Source organism: Ischnura elegans, chromosome 3, assembly GCF_921293095.1.
Source record: "Ischnura elegans chromosome 3, ioIscEleg1.1, whole genome shotgun sequence".
NCBI lineage: Eukaryota > Metazoa > Arthropoda > Insecta > Odonata > Coenagrionidae > Ischnura > Ischnura elegans.
The window spans coordinates 3512192-3535117 of record NC_060248.1 but is presented as its reverse complement, the minus strand read 5'-3'; the positions used below and the strand labels follow the sequence as shown (position 1 = coordinate 3535117).

Sequence of the window (22926 nt, the reverse complement as noted above, 5' to 3'; positions counted from 1 at the left end):
TCTCTTGGCATCAGAATCTGAAATGAAGTACATATATAAATTTCTAATTTCCAATATCACTAAAATTTTTTAATAAATTATATTGGCACTAGTTTCATTCAAACCGAGAATTCAAGAGTAATACTAACCGCAGAGTCCGGAAGGGCCTGGCAATTGCTCATCGCATCCTTCTCCCACCATACTGGATGCATCAAATACTGTAAAAGAATAGTTATGATAAGAAAAGATGTGTTGACGATAATCATATTCAGTCACTTATTTATTAGAAATAATATTTTCACTTGATATGACTTATTAAAAAAAGTAAATTGGGTATACATGAATTTAACGTTTGTACGACTACTTACATGGATTTGAACAAGTTGTTCTCTTGCCTCCACGTCCACTTCCCTTCTTTGGTCTCGGATTTTGTTTATCCATTTCCAGAATTGTAAATGCGTCTACAGAATTAGGGGAACAAAAAAATAAGTAAAAATTATCGTGCCCAATATGACACTTCATGCAATGCAGTGTTGCGTATGTGATTGGTATGCTAGTTTTTATGAAAAGGAAGACAGTATCTGTACCTAACCTTAGAACGTATAAATAGAAACACTGTAATGAACAGAGTACAAGTAATTGATCTAGAGCAACGAATGAGAAAATATGCCGTCAAATTAGAAAAAAAACCCAAATAAATAAAAAAACGTAATTTGCAATAATGATGTAAAAAATTGTTGATAAAAATATTAACTTATACAAATATTAATTGATGGGCCGCACTGGGAACATTTTGGAAAGGAATAGTCTGTATTGAGACGGACATATACGTTATTAACAAAAACTAAATCCGATCATAATTTTTGCGGCTACACATAAAATATGCATGAATTTAAAAACAGAAGGTAAAGATACTAATTCAAGAGAATAATAAATGGTTAAATGCCGTGATGCTTAAAGAGGCTTAGGAATTTCTCTATCCAATTCCCAAATTTCGTTTGCAAAACTAAGGAAACAAAAACATAAGTAAAAATTATACAGCTGAATAATACACTTTATGTAGTGCAGTGTTGCATACGTCATTAATACGTTATTTTTAAAAATAAAGAAAATATATAGCTAACCCCAGAACGTATAAATAACCCAAAATAGTAATGAATACTATAGGAAAAAAATAGTAATTAATAGATAATTAGTAATTGACGCAGAGAAACGAATACGAAAATAATCCATAAAAGTAGGAAAGAGACGCAAAATGAATACCAAGGAAAAACATAATTTGCAATTATAATGTAAAAAAAAATTTCTAAAAATAACATATGATAACATTAATTGAAGCACCATACTAAGATCATTTTTATAACATAGTGAGTATTGAAACAGAGATAAATATTTTTAACAAAAAGCAAGTCTGATCATAATTTCTGAAATAGCACATAAGATATGAATAAATTAAAAAAGATGGCAGAAAAAAACAATTCAAGAAAAAAAATGCATATGTAAGATATGACTGGATATGTACGAAAATAATAATAATAAGAGGTGAAGAAAATGAAAAGAAAAATATCAACTTACCAAATTGTTCCAATAACAGCACCAAAGTAAACAAAAAAACACAAAAAATGATGGAACACGTAGAACTCGAAACGGACACTTCCGCACTAATATAAGGTCACTTCCGAACTGCGGCAGGGTGAAAAAGTAACGGTACGCGCGCTCGGTGCACCCTGGCGACCAGCGGAAAAACGAACTCCAAAAGACATACATTAATGTCATCCGCGTGAGTGGAAAAGCCCTCATGACATATATATATGTCATCCGCACTGAATGTGTTAAAAGCTCTCGCAGGAGTATTGCAATAGAATTGCAACCGCGGAAAATTTTAAGGCAAAACACGACAGGCACATAGCATGAGCTTTCCCAAGAGATTGAACAACAATCGGGGCAATCTCAGCGCCGTAGGATAATAACCACGTCGTAGATTTAAGGCCCCTTGCACACGCACCGATTTTGAACGGCCGGTAAAATATCGGCTGTCCACATTCCAATAGTGAACAATGGGAGAGCATTGGAGCTTGCACACGTACCGACCACACGCCGGCACCGGCAAAATGCCGGTTAGCTGCCGGCTATTGTCACTGTGGATCGCTGACGCCGGCTCAAAAACTTAGCAACGTATCGTTTGACCGGTAAAAATCCGGCGTGTGTGCCAGCATCGCTTTGCGGGTAAAATATCGGCCAATATTTTACCGGCCGTCCGAAATCGGCATGTATGCAAGGGGCCTAACGGAACTACACTCGGCTCTCCATCAGCTAATGCCTCTGCCGTTTTTTTCCTTTCCGAGACTCCACAGGAAAATATCAAGTTACAGGGGAACAATGGAAACGTGTTTCATCCCTACCCCATTCCACCAACTGACCTTTTTCGGTCTACCAGGTTCAATTCCCCGAGTTTCTGGAGGTCAAATGCTACGTGAGTCACCTTCTGAGCTCGAAGATATCTCGATATCTTTCAGCAAGTGTATGTCACGCACGAGGTTCAAAAAAAGAAAGAGATCTAACGCGACGCATATCTGACAGAATTTAAGTTTTTAAGCTCTAATTGTTTGACACAAAGATTTATAGCTAAAATAAGGCTACTAATATTCAACATAGTCCAAACAGCACAATTTCCGAAGAAACAAGCGTAGCATAAGCGCATTCAAACAAGACGAGACGGACTGGAAACTCAGGCAACGCAAACTGCGTATATCACATTGCTGCGCCTTCGCCCCTTCGCTTAAAAGGCAATGACGTCACATGCAAGATCAGACGTGTTCTTCCCTTGCTCCTTCGCTCGTAGCTTTAAATACGGAGGGGAGGGAGCCTTCTTCCCCCCCGACCTCTCCTTCAGCGCTCTTCACTTATAAGCATTTCCGATGTCTTCTATCCACCATTAAGTCCAACAATGAGCACACTCGTTCGAATTTTTTCAACCGCAGGTTTTGACACCAATATTACTATATGCAGTATAAATGCCGCGGGATGCCCACTCGTGGCAATAAATTTAGCGCGCGCTCCGGAGCGAATCACCCCGTGCGATCTTTTCAATGTTCACCTCTGGGGTACCGACGTGACGGTGCGATGCTTGCAAGAAATTCAAACAGGAGCATTTTAAAAATACGTCCTTAAGGGAGAAACTCCCCTGCCTGCCACTTGATTTTGACCCAGGGTTTCAGATGACTGACTCATGCTGAAAACCAAGGCCACTCAGTTCCCCTTGAACTTGCAACCGGTGAAGGGGAAGGGGGGAAGATAAGAAGTTTGTGTAAGAGGCGCACCCCCATTTTCGGCTGCAATATCTGGGAAAAAAGGTGAGCCTCTTACACGCGCTTATACAGTATATGTATATGTATGTTTGTTGTAATCCATAATGTGAAACGAGGAGTCTTATGGGAGATCAAAGGATGTTTACGTGCTGCAATTTAACATCAGAAGAGAATGACAATCAAGTAATATGCCTATCAAAGAATTTATATTCCCTCTTTTTTTAACGCAAACGCTTTCACACAAAAAATGAGTGTGATATGTATATCATTTCCCAAGAGGTTACTCAAGGCTCATCAATAGATCTGACAGTATTAAACTTTTGTAACTGTAAGAAATGGGGCATTTTTTAGTCGAAAGAATGGGACATTTCACCACTTTTGCTGCGGTGGATGCATCGATGTATCCTGCGCAAACTATCGTCCTGAGTGGAGGATACACCTGTGCTTTCTGCTCCGACCCGTTTTCAAATGTGCCCAGAATCAACTGAGAATGGCCTGGATGCTCCAAATAACCTCTCGCTGCTCCATTATATTCCTTACAATGTAGCAATGGCTGTCATTTCTAGGAATCACCTTTTATTTATTATCTAACTACTTTTACATCTTTTTTTGTATTCTCTTGTAATTTTTATGGTATTTTCATTTTTCTGAATGTGGATGTGTGTTTATTCATTCATTGAAAACTCCTCTGAATATCATTTCCATCAAATAGACACTTTGAAATATTCCTTGACGAGGTAAACAACATAAAAAATCCTAGGTTGGGCAGAATCACAGAACACACTAAAAAAAGGATAAAAAACACTCACAGTTAGTACTAAATTTTCGGTGGCATATTACCACCTTCCTCAGAGTTAGGTAAGAGACCAAACCTACCTAACTCTGAGGAAGGTGGTAATACGCCACCAAAAATTTAGTACTTACTGTGAGTGTTTTTTATCCTTTAGTGTGTTCTGTGATTCTGCCCAACCAAGGGTTTTTTACGTTATTTCCATCAAATAAATTTTTATATATTTTATGTTTTCCATATATTTAAAATGGAAATTTTTAGATTTATGAGAGATAGCAAAATAATGCAAACACATTAGTTTACACCATTTTCATGGTTGCTTCTTCTCAATATAATAGATTTTATATTTATTTATGATAAACCCTTTGAAAAGGTAGACACATAATTGACCCATGTTCGATGCCAGAATTTTCTACACCATTTATGGATGGAGTATTGAGCAACTTTGAAAATTATGTGATGCCTAAGAAATCTCATTTAAAAATATGGTCATAATAAGCTTATTGTCAATTCAAGTTAAGGTAAATTGGAGACATATTTTAAAGTATTACATGTACTTTAAATAAGTTATGGTAAATATTGTGTTGCAAGCTTCTAAATTAAGGGTAAATTTTTACATCCCAGATGGGTTAAATGATTGATAGAAACCTGTTTTTCATACTCACCATCTGCACTTATGGAAACATTCAAACAGATTGTCATGGCTAAGGTAGACCAGTTTTTGGATTCTCTCATCAACTATGACAAAGAGAACATCCACCCGGAGATAATGAAGGCAATCCAGCCGTATTTGAAAGACTCTGAGTTTGAGCCGGAGTTTGTGAGGAGCAAGTCGGCAGCTGCTGCTGGTGAGTGCGTTCGATTTTCAAATGATTTCAGTTGTAGAGAGTGGGCCTCAAGGGCGGCTCTACACTCACTGATCTGCACTGCCATGGCAGTAGCTCCAAAACAACGTCTTGCTATCATTGTTGACACAAGTGTGTGAAGAGTGCTGATACACACTTGGTGATGAAAAAAAGGGGAGTGATGGAGGCGAAAGGGAAATATTTTCATCTCTTCTTCCTGCTGATGAAATTAAATCAAGTTTTGGTGGAGATTATGACGGATTTTTAAAATGGTTGGCTTAAAATGGAGTGGAAAAGTAAATACGTGTTACAAAAATATATGTATTTAATAATGTAATAAACACATTACTGGTATTTATTTCATAAAGTCAGATCATTCTGTGAATCATGATGTAAATTAATGGAAGCATACCTAATTTGAACAAATAATATAACTGCTATTATAAACAAAATCTAGTGCTTTCTCTTTGTGTGATAAATTCCGAGGCAGTTTTCAGGATGTAAGGGAATATTCCCGCCCTGTTTGCATTGCCCCCTCAAAGTGCCTCTTCTGTTGTCCCTCTGAGTGTGCACTTTGCTCACTCATTGCTCTGCGCTCTCTTTCAGGTTTGTGCGCCTGGGTCATCAACATCATCAAATTTTATGAAGTTTATTGTGACGTGGAGCCAAAGCGCAAGGCACTTGCGCAGGCGAATGCCGAGCTGGCAGCTGCCCAAGAAAAACTCAGCATCATCAAGCGCAAAGTGGCCGTACGTTTCCTTATCATTCCTTTATTAATGTTGCTCTCAGGAAAAAAGGTATTAATTTTTATTCATTAAAGTATTGTGCAATTTCTGGTCTTGGGCATGTCACGCTAAGGTATGAAAGTATTCTACCAGTCAATGTAGTCGAGACTTACATGGAGCATTATGCCAATCTTCCTGACCCTTCTTCCCTCTTCTCCAACTTGGAGCTCCATCTGTAAATCACAATAAGGCCACCTACTGTCTTTCATCCAATCCAAAACTCGTCTTCTCTCCCTTCCCTTCCCTCATGTATCTCTTCTCCCCTCTAACACCCTTTTCAGCATCCATCACCCGCTCAGTACTCACTCCAAACAAACCCTCTGTCTCCTCTACAAGTTTCCTCTCCTCACCCACCATGCCCAGCACTTCATCGTTCCTCCTCCTCTCCGTCCACTTCACCTTCTCAATTCTTCGCCAACACCCACATCTCGAATGCCTCCAATCTTCTCTCGTCCTCCTTCCTTAACCTTTTCCCATCCCAAAGACGTAAAGATATACGTGTGGACGTTTCCGCACCGCAGAGAGCTCCACTCCAGATCAGACTCTGAGCCAACCCTCAACTTGATGTTCCCTTCTGCTAGAACAAAAATACAGTATTTAGCTGAAAATTCTGCTATTCTAAGACAAATTGCATATTCATGGACAGGGAGTAATGAGAAATTAAAGCTGCTTTATGTCAGCAGAGATAGGTAGAATGAATCATTATATACATAAAATTCTACAATAAAAAGAAGTAATAGATATATGAAAAGTAAAAAATGCTAAACTAAAAACTTGAAAAAATGGCTAAAGTTATAACCTGTCAACTTATAAATGAATCCCAGGAATAAATACTGTGGGATGGTTGGGAAAACAGTCTTGGAACAATTCTTAAATAATAGTAATAATTTTTTTAGCAAAAGGACTTATTTGGATCATTTTTGATAAAATGTAACAGTTCTAAGCCTGAATGACGAAAGCAATAATTTTGAACTTTGGCAAAATTAAAGTTTTTACCTTTGGGCTGAAAGTGTTAAAAAGCTACCTCACTCCTCGGCCAATGCTTGCCCTCCCTGATTCTCTGTCCACTGCCCTTGCTTGTGCAGTCTGGGCCATTAAGAGAATATGAATGAATCGCCTATCTCTCCAATCTACTCCTATTCTCTTGAGAATAATTCCATTAACTTTACCCAGTCCTCTCTATAAAATGCTTTCTCAAAATCCACTAAGGCATATGCTTCCTGGTCATAGTCTAGGTTCCTCTCTACTAAGGTTGTCATTAATTTTGAGATTTATGGGTTTTAAGGGATATTGATCACCATTCAAAGGAATCGCAAATCGACATGTTGTAGAACACAATTCCTTACTCATAAAACAAAAAAGACACAAGAAATGATAATGGTCGGGATTAGCACAACGAGAAGGACAAAAGTGAAAACACATGCCCTTTACTCTGGCACCAGAACAACACCAAGCATTTCACTGCTACGTTAAGTCTACCTTCAGATGGAATTTTCACAGAGCTGCACTCTTACATACCAAATCTGAGAAGAATCATTTGCAGGTATGCCTTTTGAGAAATTTCACAAATGTCTCTGTCACAAAAAACACACCTAGGAAATATTTTAATGAGCCAAGGTCTCTACAATCAAAGTTATCTTTTCCACTCCTTCTCAACACGCGCTTAAGCCTGAATCACGTGCAATCATTTTTTCCGCCCCTCTGATGTGTAGCTCCGGCTATAGCTTTTCAGAGACCAGAGAAGTTTTCACCATTTCACTAATCGTATGCTAGCCACATGACACAGCAACTGCAGTAGCGTTGAAAACTTGAGGTGTGTTGGGACCAAGTCAGTCAGTCACCCGCCCTCTACCGCACTGTAATGGAATTTCTGGTGTCTAGAATTTTGTTTCTTTTTCTGTTGTCCACCATTAATGAATGCCCAATTGGAAATAGTGAATTCTTTCGGTTTTTGAGGATGTTGATCCTATTATGTCAATATGTAACAAAGTCTGGCTGTAATATAACATAAAGTAATTATTGAGAAATCCGGTGCACATGCCTTGCATGTACATATGACTTTTTTTATATTTTTATTTAAGAAAATTAATGCCTTGGCTATATCATATTGCATAACGTTGTTTATTCTTTATAGCCTAATTTTTTTTCTTACCTCCGTAGAAATTATAGAAGAAAATTCCTCTGCTCCACTCTCTGCTGTGTTGTATTTTTCTCAAACTGCAAATTTAACCAAAGTTACAGCTACTCCTAATAATCCACATGAACTCCTGTGTGTTTGCATTTTTCAAACACTCAGGAACGTTTGAATCACTGGTGAAGTTTGCCGTCATTACCTGAGTTGAGCGTCAATGACATACAATGGTCAAAATGAGTGTTTGGAAAAGAAAAGAGGTGACATGAAGATATGGGTGTGGGTTTCTGAATGAGCTGGGAATTTGAGTGCATGAATGAGCGTCCCCCTTAATTTGCCATGCAGTCATTGGAGGAGCAGCTGGCTGCGCTGACGGCTGATTTTGAGAAGGCCTCGGCAGAGAAGGCTCGATGTCAGGAGGAAGCTGATGCCACGAGCCGAACAATAGGGCTGGCCAATCGCCTCATTGGAGGCCTTGCCTCGGAGAACGTCAGGTGGGCGGAGGCGGTTGCCAGGTAAGTGATGATCAAGCTCTTCATTCTCAAGATGCTCGTTAAGGGCTATCTCTGGTCTCTCTACTTACTTAAATGTTGATATTAGGGATGAGTCGATTCCACTTTTTTTCGATTCCGATTCCAATTTCGATTCCTTCAAATCGATTCCCGATTCTCGATTCCGATTCCATCGATTCTTACTCCTTATAGCAGGTGGGATTTTGATTTATCTGTGGTATTGCTGTCATTAAAATTTAAGAATTGAATGGAATAAAATAACTAGGGATGGACAGATCCAGGATTTTTGGAGCCAGATCTTTCGAATCGGATATTTTCTAATCCAAATGCATTTTCAAATTCCTGCGATTTCACAAAGTCATTATTCAAGTTTATTGTGGGTACATACAATCAATCGAATGCTTTTTAGATTTTCATGCACATTTTAATATTTTTATAAATTAAAAATTATTTTATGGGCTTTCATGTTGTTTTTTTAAAAACATCTTTACATACTCAGGGCCTAAACTGTTACGCTTGGGTTTGGAAATGAAAATAGGAAAAATCTTAGGATGAACCACTGACCAGTAGCGTAGCGAGAGGACCCCCCAAAATATAAAAACACAATTACTTTCCTTCATAAAAGGAAACAAAATATTAAAAATCATGAATTTACAAAAATGAAAAAAAAATGAATCTCTGAAAAATGAAGTTTTTTCTATTATGAAAGGCGTTAAAATTAGTTTGAAAACCTCTCCTTTGTACCCTATTGTTTAAAAATTTTCCCCCCTGGTTTTGGACCCCCCTTAACAAAATTCCTGGCTACCCCCCTGCTATGGACTGAATTCAAATTTTCCTCACACGTGTTTCCCCCGAATTTTACTTTCTCATCGCATACGGACTTGTGTTTCATCCGAAAATGCTTCAGTATGGTGAGGTGGATTTAGCACATCCTCGCAATAATTTACGCCATAGTGCACGCACACTGCATTCATTGGTTCTCCTGTTAATGGAAATGTTTATACACAATGAAAGACATTTTTATCGGTGCATCATTAAATTAAATTGCAACTGCGCAATCAGCAACACAATTAAAAGTATTTAAAATGGCATTAACGTCACGTGCGACGAGGTGCTCAACCGCTCAGCATGAGGAAGGAGTGGGCAGCAAAAGCGTGTAAAGGAGAGGTGGAGGGGAAGGAGCAGTGGCGTAGCCAGGAATTTCAATTGGGGGGGGGATCCAAAACCAGGGGGGAAAATTGTTGAAAAAACCGGGCACTAAATAATGGGTTTTAAACTAATTTTAACACTTTCCCAGGAAGTCACTCTCCTAGCATTTGTAGTCTAGAAACGGAGAATTGAAGCAGGTAGGCCAAAATAGGTCAGTTGGTGAGACGAGGTAGGGATGAAACACGCTTCAATTGTTTTCGTGTGATTTGATATTTTCCTTAAAAGACAATGATTTTTGGTCCCTGTGATTTCGGATGCGAAAAAAAACAACAGAGGCACGGGCTGATGGACGGCCGAGGGTGGTTTTCTGAAATCTGCGACATAGTTACTTTTGAAATGCTGAAAATCCTGGCCACGGCTGAAATTCTACTTGCAACCTCTGCGAGAGCTTTCAAACAAAACAGTTCATGAGTAGGACAAGAATCGCATGCGACGGCGCATTCGAAGAGAGAATCGGAAATCTTTCCACTCTTATGGGGTGTTGCATTCACTGAAGCTATTATTTAAAATTTCGGATCCAGATCCGATGTCTTCCGCGACTTTGGATCCGATGAAGGGCAATATCCGCGGGTATTTGGATCCGAGGTATCCGATCCGACCATCCCTAAAAATAACAATAGCCGCGGTGGCTACATTCTCGTTTGGCCGCGGTGGCTAAACAATAATGTAGCGTTCATGGCGTCGATACATACCAGAGCAGCCTGGCGGGTGCACGGTGGCGGCCGAACGCAACCTGTCGAGTCGGCCCGGAGGCCGCGGCGGCTTATGCCAAGCAAGTATAAACTTCCTCAAGGGTTGCATTGATGAAACTGGGCTATACAAACGCGAATGTGTCTAATTTTTTTATTATTGACGCAGGCGCATGTTAGTCTAAAAAAGTTACTTACATAAAAAAAACCGCTCTCAGCGCGTATTTATAAGAAACTTTTTTCACAGAAAAACTCGCTCTCTGCACGTTTTTATTATCATCAGACTTCAAATATCATTCGAAAGTAAAAAAATATATTTCGATCTATTATACGTTAAAATTGGTGGTCCAGATGAATTCTCCGAATGTGATTCATAATCGTAGCAATTTGATTTGCCGTGACCAGCGGTTAATAAAAGAACGGAAAACACATGCGTTGCTTCCCGATCCCGTGGTTTCCAATTTTTTTTCTCTGAGAGTTGCTCATGAACACGAGGTATTTCAGGGTTCGTCGGTTTGTCGCTCTTGCCGACATTTTCATGTTTCCGAGGCCGCTTAGGTATGTTCGTCGCAGCACCCGCGTGTGGGGCGTATCCTCCGCGCGGGCAAGGCTGACACCGCGGCCGCTTAGGTGTGTGGCAGCATTTATGCCCCAAACTTATAGTCTATGCTCAAAACATTTATCTTCCTGGAATCGATGGAATCGGAATTGACTTTAGGCGATCGATTCTCGATTCCCTGGTGAAAATGAACTGTTCCCTTAACTGTTCGTAAGCTGTGCATGTACTGTGCAAACGGTTCACAAATTTCCTGGGCCGTTCATGAAGTGTTTGGGAATTGTTCGCACGCTCTAACCTGGTACCCACGAACGGCCCATGAACGGAAAGCCTTGTGCACGGCTCCTGCACAGTTGGACATGAACGCTTCATGAACACATATTTTAGTTCTGCACATCTCCTCCACAATTACTAAATGAAATAATTTATCCATGATTCACTATTTTACATAATTGATCATAAGGAAAACAACCATCATTGTGTTCATAATTTTCTATGCAAAATTAGGATCAGATATTGACTTAAAACTTGAAAAATTTCCTGGGCCGTTCATGAGGTGTTTGGGAATTGTTCGCATGCTCTAACCTGGTACCCACGAACGGCCCATGAATGGAACGCCTTGTGCACGGCTCCTGCACAGTTGGACATGAACGCTTCCTGAACAGATATTTTAGTTCTGCACATCTCCTCCACAGTTACTAAATGAAACAATTTAGCCATGATTCACTATTTTACATAATTGATGATCATTAACATATCACCACGAATTAAGGAAAACAACCATCATTGTGTTCATAATTTTCTAAGCAAAATTAGGATCAGATATTGACTTAGAACTTGACAAATTTCCTAGGCCGTTTATGAAGTGTTTGGGAGTTCACACACTCTAACCTGGTACCCACAAATGGCCCATGAATGGAACGTCTTGTGCACGGCTTCAGCACAGTTGGCCAAGAACGCTTCCTGAACAGATTATTAAATTCAATAGCCCAACCCATTTCTTCCACAGTTCCTAATGTAACATTTAATTAATGCTATTCATGATTCACTACTTTGCATAAATGATAAGCATGAATTAAAAGAAACATGAATGAGTGCATTATAAGGGAAGACATTTAAAATTAGGGCTAATATGTTCAAAAATTCAAAAGGGCTTTAACTGTGAGTGAATGTTTATGCTGAGTTATTGGTGAAATACGCAAAAATTGCCAAATTGGTATAATGAGGGTAATATATATTTACATTGACAGTTTTAATAAAAGTGTAAATATATAAGTAAAAATGTTTTGAGGTTGCTATGCATTTACAACAATAATGTGAGCAAAGTAAATAAAGTGGTGAATGTGTGACTTTCAAATACAATCCTGAGCTTGGACAATAACTGAAAGTACTGCAAATAACCCCAGAAGCTTGAAAATCTTAATTCCCAAAGACTTGAGAGCTCTTCCTGAACAGTTTAGTTTCATTGGTATGCAACACTTCAGTTCAGCCTAGCTACAGTTTGTAAACATATCTACCACAGCTTCCTGATCAAGCACTGGTATTATTAAATGGATTTCTTTTTCTTGACCTCAATTATTTAATGATGATTAATGTCTTGGTGTATAGGTCTGAGAATGATGTACAATTGTTATGAATGATAAAGGTTGCATACCTGGTGAAAATAAATTGTTCAAGAACCATTCCAAAAGTGTGACACGAAATGTTCAGAAACTGTAGCAGAAGTGTTCATGAACTGTTGGGGAACCGTTCTTGGAGTGAATTTTACTGTTCAAATAAGCTATTCATGGGGTATTTTCCTGCTGTTCATGAGGTGTTTTCAGATGTTCATGACGCATTCTTTTAACTTTACAGGAAGTATTTACAATTATACCAATGATGATTAATGTCTTGGATTGTAGGTCACAAAAAATACAGAAAGGATTCAATTGTACACAAATGTAAAAGAAGAGACAAGAATTTTGGCATATTATGTATGTAAAATTGAATCCTATTTACATATATTCTTTTATTGTAACAAAACATTGTAATAACATTTCATTCCTTTATGCATAGGCTGATTTAGGGGTGGGGGGCACCTGCCCCCCCCCCAGACGCTTGAAAAATAGACAAGATTTTTAGTATTATTTTTGTTTAATTGGGAGTCTCAATCATTTCCGTAATTTTATATTAATAAGTATCTCGTTAAGATAAATAAAATATATTGTACAGTAATTTTTCTATGCATATTGTTACCCTTTAAATCTCAAATATGAGAAGACTGTTTGCCTGTCACACCCATTTGCCCCTCCCAGAATAATATCCTGGATTCGCCCTTGCCTATTCATGTATCAATTTAATGTAACCATTATCATTCATAGCCCAGAATAAGATATAAGGAATATATCGAAATGTTGGTAAACAATTTTGCATATTATTCTCACAATTGTTATTTACACAATTATTATTGTCAGACCTACACTTCGAGATGTTAATCATCATTGGTATTATGGTAAACGCTTCCTGTACAGTTAAAAGAATGCTTCACGAACATCTGAAAACACCTCATGAACAACTGGGAAACGCCTGCTGAACAGCTTATTGGAATGGTACGTCACGGTTCAATGGGCCAAAATACAGTCCGTGAACGGTTCAATAATAGTTCATGAACACTTAGGGAACAGGTTCTGAACACTTTGTGTAATGCTTCCTGCACGGTTACTGAACACTCCATGAACAGCTGAACACCTCATGAACAGCTGGGAAACACCTGCTGAACAGCTTATTGGAACGGTTCGTCACGGTTCAATGGGCCAAAATACAGTCCGTGAACGGTTCAATAATAGTTCATGAACACTTAGGGAACAGGTTCTGAACACTTCGTGCAACGCTTCCTGCACGGTTACAGAACACTCCATGAACAGCTGAACACCTCATGAACAGCTGGGAAACGCCTGCTGAACAGCTTATTGGAACGGTTCGTCACGGTTCAATGGGCCAAAATACAGTCCGTGAACGGTTCCCGAACAGTTCATGAACACTTAGTGAACAGGTTCCGAACACTTCGTTTAATGCTTCTTGAACGGTTCGTGAACAGTTCATTTTCACCAGGGTTCCGATTCCGTGCCCGAGAATCGGTGGAATCGAGAATCGACATTTGGAATCGACTCATCCCTAGTTGATATGATGACTTAGCAGTTTTCCTTGCTCTCATCCGAGTATCTTCAAGTCAAAGTCTTTGGGTCACCAAGGTCCAAATTTCGGACATATAATAATAATAATAATAATAATAATAATAATTTTATTGTCGTTAAGCCAATTTAGGCAATAGACAACGTCAAACATATACATGTACAAAATCAAATACAATTATCTCATTAATGACATTAAAAGCAGTATTCATTGTAACCTTATAAAATTTTAGACAATAATATTATACAAAATACAATTTATTTTACAAATTGCATGCAATCACTAGATTTTTGATTCAAAAAATTCCTGCAAGGAGTAAAATGGTCTTGCAACAAGCCATTCCAGTAATTTATTTTTGAAATTAACAGCAGGTATATCTACCATACTACAAGGTAACTTATTGTATATTCTTATCCCTATGCTCTTGTAGTTGTTAAATGATGTGGATAACCTGTAGTATGGTAAATTTAATTTGTTTCTGTTCCTTGTGTTGTGACAGTGAATATTTTGTCTCTGAAGTAGATGAGGTAAATTATTCTTTGTGTGTAATATAATGGAGTAAATATATAAGTTAACAACTGTCAGTATGTATTTGAAGTTTGATGAACAATGGCTTACAGTGAGCTAATTTATCAGCACTCAATATTATGCGAATTACTTTCTTCTGCAATAGTAGGATATCATTAATGCGACTACAGTTACCCCAAAGTGCAATTCCATAGGTAATTATACTTCGAAAGAATGCAAAATAAGCAGTCCGAACATAATGATCTGAGACATGATTTTTTAACTGTTTAATTAAAAAAATAACTCTAGAGAGTTTTCCAGTCAAGAAGTCAATGTGGTACTCCCAGGAGAGTTTACTATCTATTAATACTCCTAAAAATTTAATGTGAGTCATACAATTATCTTCTGGTGTATTTCTTAAACTAAAGTACAGCTCTTGGGTCTTACTTTCATTTAACTTAAACCTATTGGCTTGAAACCATAAAGCAGCTTGTGTCATAATATTTTCTGTGGTATCCTGATAGATCCATATCATCCTGATAGGTCTTCTATGTTTAAATTTTTTGTCTTATCAATCTTTATTGATTCCTTAATTTACCTGTAGGAAATCACTATTTTCCTCTTAAATTAACTTGGCTTCATTGAATTTGATAGTGTGCCTGAGTTCTGGCCATGCAATGTCGTCAAATTATGCTGGTGGACAAGCAGGACTTCTTGTTGATGGGATCCTGTTCATGCTCCTTCAAGCTCATCTTTTCGTCTTGGCAAGTGTCACCCATACATGTGTGTCTGCCCTCCCACATGAGTATTGAGATGGAAAGGCTGCTGAATTGCCTGTCCAGTCACTTTGACCTGAAGAGGCTCAGAGCTGAGCAATTAACACTGCAGTGTTCACATCAACAGGCATTGCTGGGAATCCGCAAGATTTTCAACCCTTGTTTGAAGACCCTGTGGAACATATGCCACAATATATTTTGTGTTTTGTTTCAGCTTCATGCGACAGGCCACAACACTTCCTGGAGACGTTCTGCTTGTCACTGCATTCATTTCGTACGTGGGGTGCTTCACCAAGCAGTATCGGTTGGATCTTCTGAACAAGCAGTGGCTGCCTTTTGTCAAGGGACTGGAGGTCAGTACACACATCCACATGCATCGCTGCCTGGAGTTTCACCCTCATGTTGCCACTGTGTGTGAGTAATACTCAAACTAGGCAAGAGTGCTGCGCAAGTGACTATCAGACCCTTGTCGTTCCCTTCCGACCCTCTCCTCGAGGTTCCACTAAGGAGAGAGAGTGAGAGAGGAACTCTGCAGTTTAGATAAGAATTGGGGGCGAGGGAGAAAGGGTTTGCACGTGAGCAGAGGGGGTGGGATGGATCAGGCAAGACGGAGAGCACATATTGGATTGGGTACGTTTCCCCCTGCGCATGCCTGTGTCCCCCTTGTGCGATTGTGGCTGAAGGGTGTATGTTCAGTATGCACAGTTCATTTGAATGCCTTCACTAGAGTAGAATGTCCTCACCTGTGATTTTATTTATGGGAAATTCTTATTTAACTCGTTATCTTAGCTCTAACTATGAATTTATAGTTTTTGGAAGTAAGCCCAGACCAACCAGTGATGGTCCTTTACATGTCACTCTTACTGTTTACAACTATTATGTAGCTACACATCATGTGGTATATTTTGTATTATGACTTCCTGGTCATATTACTTTGAGCAAATAGCTGATCATTTTGAATGATTTTATTCACTCCATTTTTATATTTGTTACCTATCAAATAATCATGTTCTCTTTGCTCAATCATTACATCACTTGCTGTGAGGCATATCTTGATTAAAAAACTTTTATGCCTTAGACAATTATACTTATCCTCCTCAGTCCTCACGCCAATTAATGTCCAAATTTTTTGCATAACTTATTTAAAGGATCCTTTTTGGTCATCAATAAATTATTTATTGTCAGTTTAAATTTTTCTTCTTTCATAATAAAATTTTTTTACAACAATAATAATAAAATTTGTATTTGCACTTTTCAAATGTTGAGCTGTTTTATTTTATACATCAGATTCTCAAAATATCTACAGAAATTTGTGCTGCCATATTGTTATAAATTAACTTACTGATTTCTAAAAGAAGATCATGGAGGTACATCAAATTTCACAAATATTAGTTTAGAATGCAATTTTATTGATATTTTATGGGAGTAAAAATCCATGAACTCATAAATGCAAACATGGAAAAAAATTATGTCTATTTTTTTTCTACTAGCTGAACTTGACGTATCAGCATTGAATGGCATTATTGAATCATGTTGTTTGGTCAGCCAGATGTACTTTTTTGCACAGCCGTCGGTGCCAACGACAGAGGGGCTGGACCCTTTGTCCCTGCTGACGGATGACACGCAGATAGCCATATGGAACAATGAAGGGCTGCCGAGTGACCGCATGTCCACGGAGAATGCGACCATCCTCACCAACTCAGACCGGTGGCCTCTGATGATTGATCCACAAGTGAGTGTGCTCCTCATCGTCGCAATGTGGGTGTGTGGTGGGGGGCGTGAGGACAGTGACACATTAAAAGAAAAGGAGATGTGCTTTGGGAATAATGGACTACTGTGTCCCACTGCACTAGTAGCGCTCATTTATTTAATTCCTTCATTGTTTTGTGGAGAAACTAATTCCTATATTCATCTGGCGAGAGAATCTCTCATTACTTCATCGTAACTGGTGGACGTAGAAACATAGTGATTTTCAAAGATGATGATGATGTTCTCTGTGTCACTCTGAAAGATGTGTGTTCCAATTTACTCAAGAAATCCAACCCTAATGCCCAGGGTCCGATTCTCTTGCAACCCTCAGCCTAATTTATGCGTTGTGCACTCTGTTACACTCATAGTAGTAATTTATGATTCATGCAACTTTCATTGTATTTTTGAAGTTTTTTGATCGGATCTTTTGGTGCCATGTCCCTTATGCTTTGCCAAGTGTTTGAGGTGTTGCCTCATGAGTGCAAAGTAGTACCTTTCATTCACTTTCTCTTCTGAAAACTTTCTCATAGATGTCAGCGACGAACAAGTAATTTCTAATCTGCTCATGGTTTAGACTTACAACTGGACAGACAGAGTATCAAAGTTTTATTAAAAAAAACTTAGGGAAGGGAAAATTGTTTTTTTTTTGCAAACTATTTTAAAATTTTGCATTATGCCAGTTTGTACATTATGCCAAATGTGCATTTCTAAAAATAAAGTTAAATCAACAAAAAAAATCTACCAAATGATCTAATGTAATTAACAAAAATTTCTTGTGGAAACAATTGAGTTTTTTTGTAAAACTTTGGAATAGAAGTAAGAGGATTTGGAAATTGGCCACTGGCAGACACGCTGTCCTGTGGTGATTGATGTGTGGGGATTTAGGGGTGAAATGTCGAGCTGTGTGCAACAAATAAGGGTAAAGTATGTAGTGACGAGCACTCCATTGAGTGAAACTGGTCCTGCAGGTGAATGTTATTTCACATTTCAGTTTGTACTCCATGGTGTTGCATGTCACATCCACCATCAATCAATCATGCAATGCCTGAATCAAAAGTTATGGAATATCGAGGATTATATTTTTAAGTTCTTATTACTGAACAGGTCTTATTTTATTGTTTTCCTGATATTTAAATCATAGAAAAAAATATATGGGATATATGAGGGATGTGTGTTGAGAACTCTATCGTATTATTATCGTATTATATGTGTACAAATTCCAAAACTCAACCCGCAGTCATTGGTACCTTACTAAATGAACCATTCCATTGTATAGTCCAGTCAAATGAACTGTTGTTGAGTGAACTGTTCAACAAATTGAACTGAGCCATATAGGGATGTCTAAGTATTCTAAAGTTCTATTTGGAGTGGATGTGTTTCATGGAGTTAATCATCCCCCTTGTTTGGTTGTCATAGCTGCAAGGCCTCAAGTGGATTCGCACCAAGTACGGGGATTTGCTGCGCGTGATTCGTCTGGGGCAACGAGGTGCATTGGATGCCGTTGAGGTGGCGCTGTCAGCAGGAGACACGGTCCTTGTGGAGAATATTGGCGAGAGCCTTGACCCAGTGCTGGACCCTCTTCTCGGACGCAACCTCATTAAGAAAGGACGGTGAGGGGGGACGATTGCTCACGGATCTGTGGCGCTCATCTCAGCCCTACTTGCAATTGGCATTTCAACATGTTATCACAAACAGCTCTTCAAGTGAAATCTCAGCTTGTGCATCACCCAGTGATTCAAACCAAAGACATGTTTTATGGTAGAGCTCACCTCAGTCCAAGCCACAGAGTCAAATGAATTTTCACACCTTGAATGAAGGGAGGGGAGGCTATTTCATTTTCCTTAAAGATATTTGATTGCAGGTGACCAAAGACTTCACCCCAGATTTGAACCCTCCATTCAGATGGCTTTACCTAGGAATTTCACTGGGGGAGAAAACTTTTTCCTATCTGACAATTTCAGGATTCAACTATAATTGTGTCAAGAGTAATGTTAGCGTGGAGATTAAATTACATCTTGGAATTCAAGTTGCTTGGCAATGGGATATTAATGGTATTTATTAGAGAATGGCAATTACATGCATGTTGTCTTTTGGCATCGGGTGCAGGGCAATCAAGATTGGAGACAAGGAGGTGGAGTACAACGAGAACTTCCGCCTCATCCTGCACACCAAACTGGCCAACCCACACTACAAGCCAGAGATGCAAGCGCAGACCACCCTCATCAACTTCACAGTGACGAGGGACGGTCTTGAGGACCAGCTGCTGGCAGAAGTGGTGAAGGCCGAGAGGCCAGACCTTGAAGAGCTCAAGGTGAGCATCGCCATGCATAAGTAACGGCTGCGTGCGTGCCTTAATTAGGGTGACCTGATAAATGACTTTTTTTTTGGGATCAAATATGCATCGTGCAGAAAAGTTGTCCACTTACGTTGGGGTCTCAAATCTGTAATTTGTTCAAAGTCTGACGGTATTAACCTCTGACACTTATGCTCTAACGTTTAAAATTTTGCAAAATTTCAGGCTGAATTTGGAGACCAACACTTATGGAGAAGAAATAACTTTGACTAAGCCTGTTACGGTTGTTATCTGCCATGAGAATAACTTTCAGCATTATCTTTGCAAAGCTTAAAGTTTATCTAAACCTTTTCATGATTTTGCATTGGGTGAAAATGATTGGCAAATTTCGAGTCTAGGCAATGTGCATATCACCAGCTATTCCTGGCTGCATGTGGCATCACTGCACACTTTGCCATGTGGAAGCCAAATTTGCAGTTACTCAATTACTTTTCAAATATTATCCCTTCTTAAATGGCTCAGTGACCCTTAAGGAGGAAATAATTTGCGACGCCTTAACTGTTAAACCTCATAAATTTGGGCACCAGGTCTACCAGACCATTCAAAAATAAGGATCAAGGCTGCCTCCGACCGTAATCCACCCAGATAACTGCAGTGGTGACGAATGCCAGGATTCAGATCTAGGTGACTCGGGACAAAAGCAAAACACAAAAAACAGTTTCCCCTCTCTAGCTCAACTTCCGTATTTATTTAAGTTGATTCCCAAGTTTGCATCAATAGAGAAAAGGTCGGAAATACACAATAGCACCTGTTACAAAAATTAATCGAGGCTCATTCCCCTTACTTGACAACTCGGGCGAAACTATGATTAATAAAACTTCACACAAAATAATTGATTATTTAAACTGAAATTAATAGATATACCTCGAGACTCAGGTGAAAAGCAAAAAGCAACCCCACCGAGCCAATACACGCACTAATTGCACTTCAAGCCACATACCTTACATTAGGAATACAAAGATGAGTACTTGTGGTGAGCACCTGTTCACTTTCTCAGTGCCTTGACCCCACACTGGAGAGCTATAAGGGAGAACCAACCATCCCCGCTGAAGTCCGAGATCCAAGAAAAGGAGGTGAACACCGCGCGACCAGCCGTGGTCGCAATTCTCGTCTTCGTGCATGCGCCGGCCACGGCTTCGTGCCTCTTGCGTTGTCTGCTTACTTGATGGCCCGCTTCCAGCACACTATCTTTCAACCGACGGGCCCAGCCGACTTACTTGCTAGCAGGCGGAGTCGCGGGGGGCTTAAATTGGCCAGATCTCAGCCTTCTCCAACAAGCAGCGTCACCACTCTTGGTCCCTCCCTCTCTCTCTCTCTTAATCAGGGTAATGGGAAGGAGGAAGATATGTGTTGCTCGATTCCCACCCAACTTATATCACAATGCTGAATTAAAATAAAGGATAATCATTAATCATAGTTTCTTAGAGTGCTTAAAATATTTATAAAAAAATAACAGACAGGCAGTTAGAAAATATTTCAGGGAAAACTTAACAATAAAAATAAATACGGCTTTTACCAAACAATTACCAATACCCTTGTGCTCTTGGACTTCCCCTCTCCGGTGCCAATCGCTCCTTACACCGTTAAAAATTCCCATTATGAAGCCAAAGCAGTCATCAATTTTGAAATTATTTGATAGGGATAATATGTGCCCAAAATTCCAGGCCCTGATAAAAGTTTCGAGGATTGAAATTCCTAATTCAGTGTATCACGAGAGTGATTACCTCACTGTCCCATTCTGTGTCACTAAAGTTATTACCATTTTAGGGTATATTTAGGGATCATATGGTTATGTCATGGGACAGGTACCTATATGGTGCAATTGTGGAGACAGCAATAGTGATGATGATGATGATCGTCCTGGACATGATTTTTCTGATAATCTTATTATTCTCTACGTCAGCCTTGAAATTATGAAAATACTTTAAAACTTTAGACCTGTCACTTTATACTTGAGTCTCTCAGACCAACCAAAAATTGCCCCACCAACTTTTTTCATCATCTCTAGTCTGTAATTAGCATTCTCGAGTCCTCTGTTGAGGCTCTGGATATGTACTATGCGTTGGTGTATTGTCTTGTCCAGAGTGTGGACAATGTTCATGAGGCATCTCTTCATTTCTACAAATTTCATCAAAGTAAAGGTAGTGTGAATGCTTTGAAGGACTTCCCACGCCCATTTTGCTATCACACACTCTCCAATATCTTCCACATACTCTGTGGCCACACGTTTTAAAGATGAATCTCAGAGCATGCAGATTGATGCGCTGCTGATCCGGGTCCAATTGTGTTTGCAACTCATCAAATCCTGGATCTATGGCTTGCCAGCAATTTTTCTCAACATTGTCCTTGTCTCAATTTCGTTGTCCACTTTTATAATCCAGCGATTCGATCGATGGATTTTTCTTCCTCACAGGAAAATCCACCAGGATCGCTAGAACATTAATTGCTTATGCTTGGTTTCGCCAATAGTAGGGCCTCCTTCGCTTCTATGGCATTGGGGTGTTTTTCCCTCGTCCCCTCCCTTCCGTACCTATCCCTTCCCAGAGGCGTGGGCGGGCTCCTATCGCGGCGGCGCCTCTTTCCTTTTTCATACCTCTCCAGCCCCTCCCCGGGTGATTGGGTGTATAAGCCACTGGCTTGGTTCCTGGCCCCGGTGCGTTGTATCCTTCAAAGGGTTTGCCCAGAACCCTCAGACTCTCTGTCCACTTTTATAGATGATTTCATCCACATGTGCTGTGTAAAGAAAATGAGAGTGAAACAAGAATGAATTGGAACGTAGGCTTTCACAGCGAGAGGCATCATTGTCAACGGCTTTCGGGAGCGGCTGCGTGTTGAGCTTTGTCAAGCTTTCGCATCCATTGCAGGCCACATCATTAGGCGATGAATGAAAAATTGGAAAAAGGTTGTCAATTAATATACTCGTCCACCATCCACCCAAGTTGTGGGTGAGGAGGGCGACGCTGACATCAGCAGAACTCAGTCCTGTCCTTGAGCAGCGAGTGGACCCTTCCCCATTGCCAGTGAATAACCTTGCTGGAAACATAGTAGTGCCAAACTGGTTCAATGAAGAATGCCTGCAATGGATATGAAAGCTCGCACGAGAAAGCACAACGCACAGCTGCTCCTGAAAGCCGTTGACAACGAAACAAGAATTTAGTTTTTTAAATCTTTATGAAATACATTAAAACATAGTCTATTACATTTAAAATCTTTTCCCTTTTGCCATTCTCCTCTAAATTCATTAATGAACGGCAATTTACCTAGGTTGTGAGTGAGAGGACCCCCTTCTTCTTAACTGTCTCCATTCAACATTTTCCAAGTAGCAATGCTATCGTGCTGAGAGGTTGTCAATTTTAAGAGGTTGAGGGTTTTGGCAACTCTGCTGAGGTGGTGTTGAGCTGACCTCCTTGACTGATGTGTGGGAGCCTTGTGTTACGTGGTGTAATGACTGCACAACGTGTAGGTTCCGGCGTGAGTGCCGTAGCGTCCCGACGCATTTATTGGCGCCAAGCAAAAACAAATGACATACATAATAATAACATGCGTACACAAGCAGACAATACATT

At 39.5% G+C, this 22926-nt stretch overlaps 1 protein-coding gene across 1 annotated transcript in view; it reads left to right on the top strand.

Annotated features, from left to right (window-relative positions):
- LOC124156654 (dynein beta chain, ciliary) overlaps positions 1 to 22926 on the top strand; it is a 315587-nt gene that overhangs the window by 240057 nt on the left and 52604 nt on the right. Inside the window, exons 60-66 of the mRNA XM_046531313.1 lie at positions 4772 to 4925; positions 5529 to 5671; positions 8184 to 8353; positions 15473 to 15611; positions 16826 to 16990; positions 18424 to 18617; positions 19114 to 19318. Of these exons, the coding sequence (XP_046387269.1) occupies positions 4772 to 4925; positions 5529 to 5671; positions 8184 to 8353; positions 15473 to 15611; positions 16826 to 16990; positions 18424 to 18617; positions 19114 to 19318 (1170 nt within the window). The remainder of the gene's footprint in view (positions 1 to 4771; positions 4926 to 5528; positions 5672 to 8183; positions 8354 to 15472; positions 15612 to 16825; positions 16991 to 18423; positions 18618 to 19113; positions 19319 to 22926) is intronic.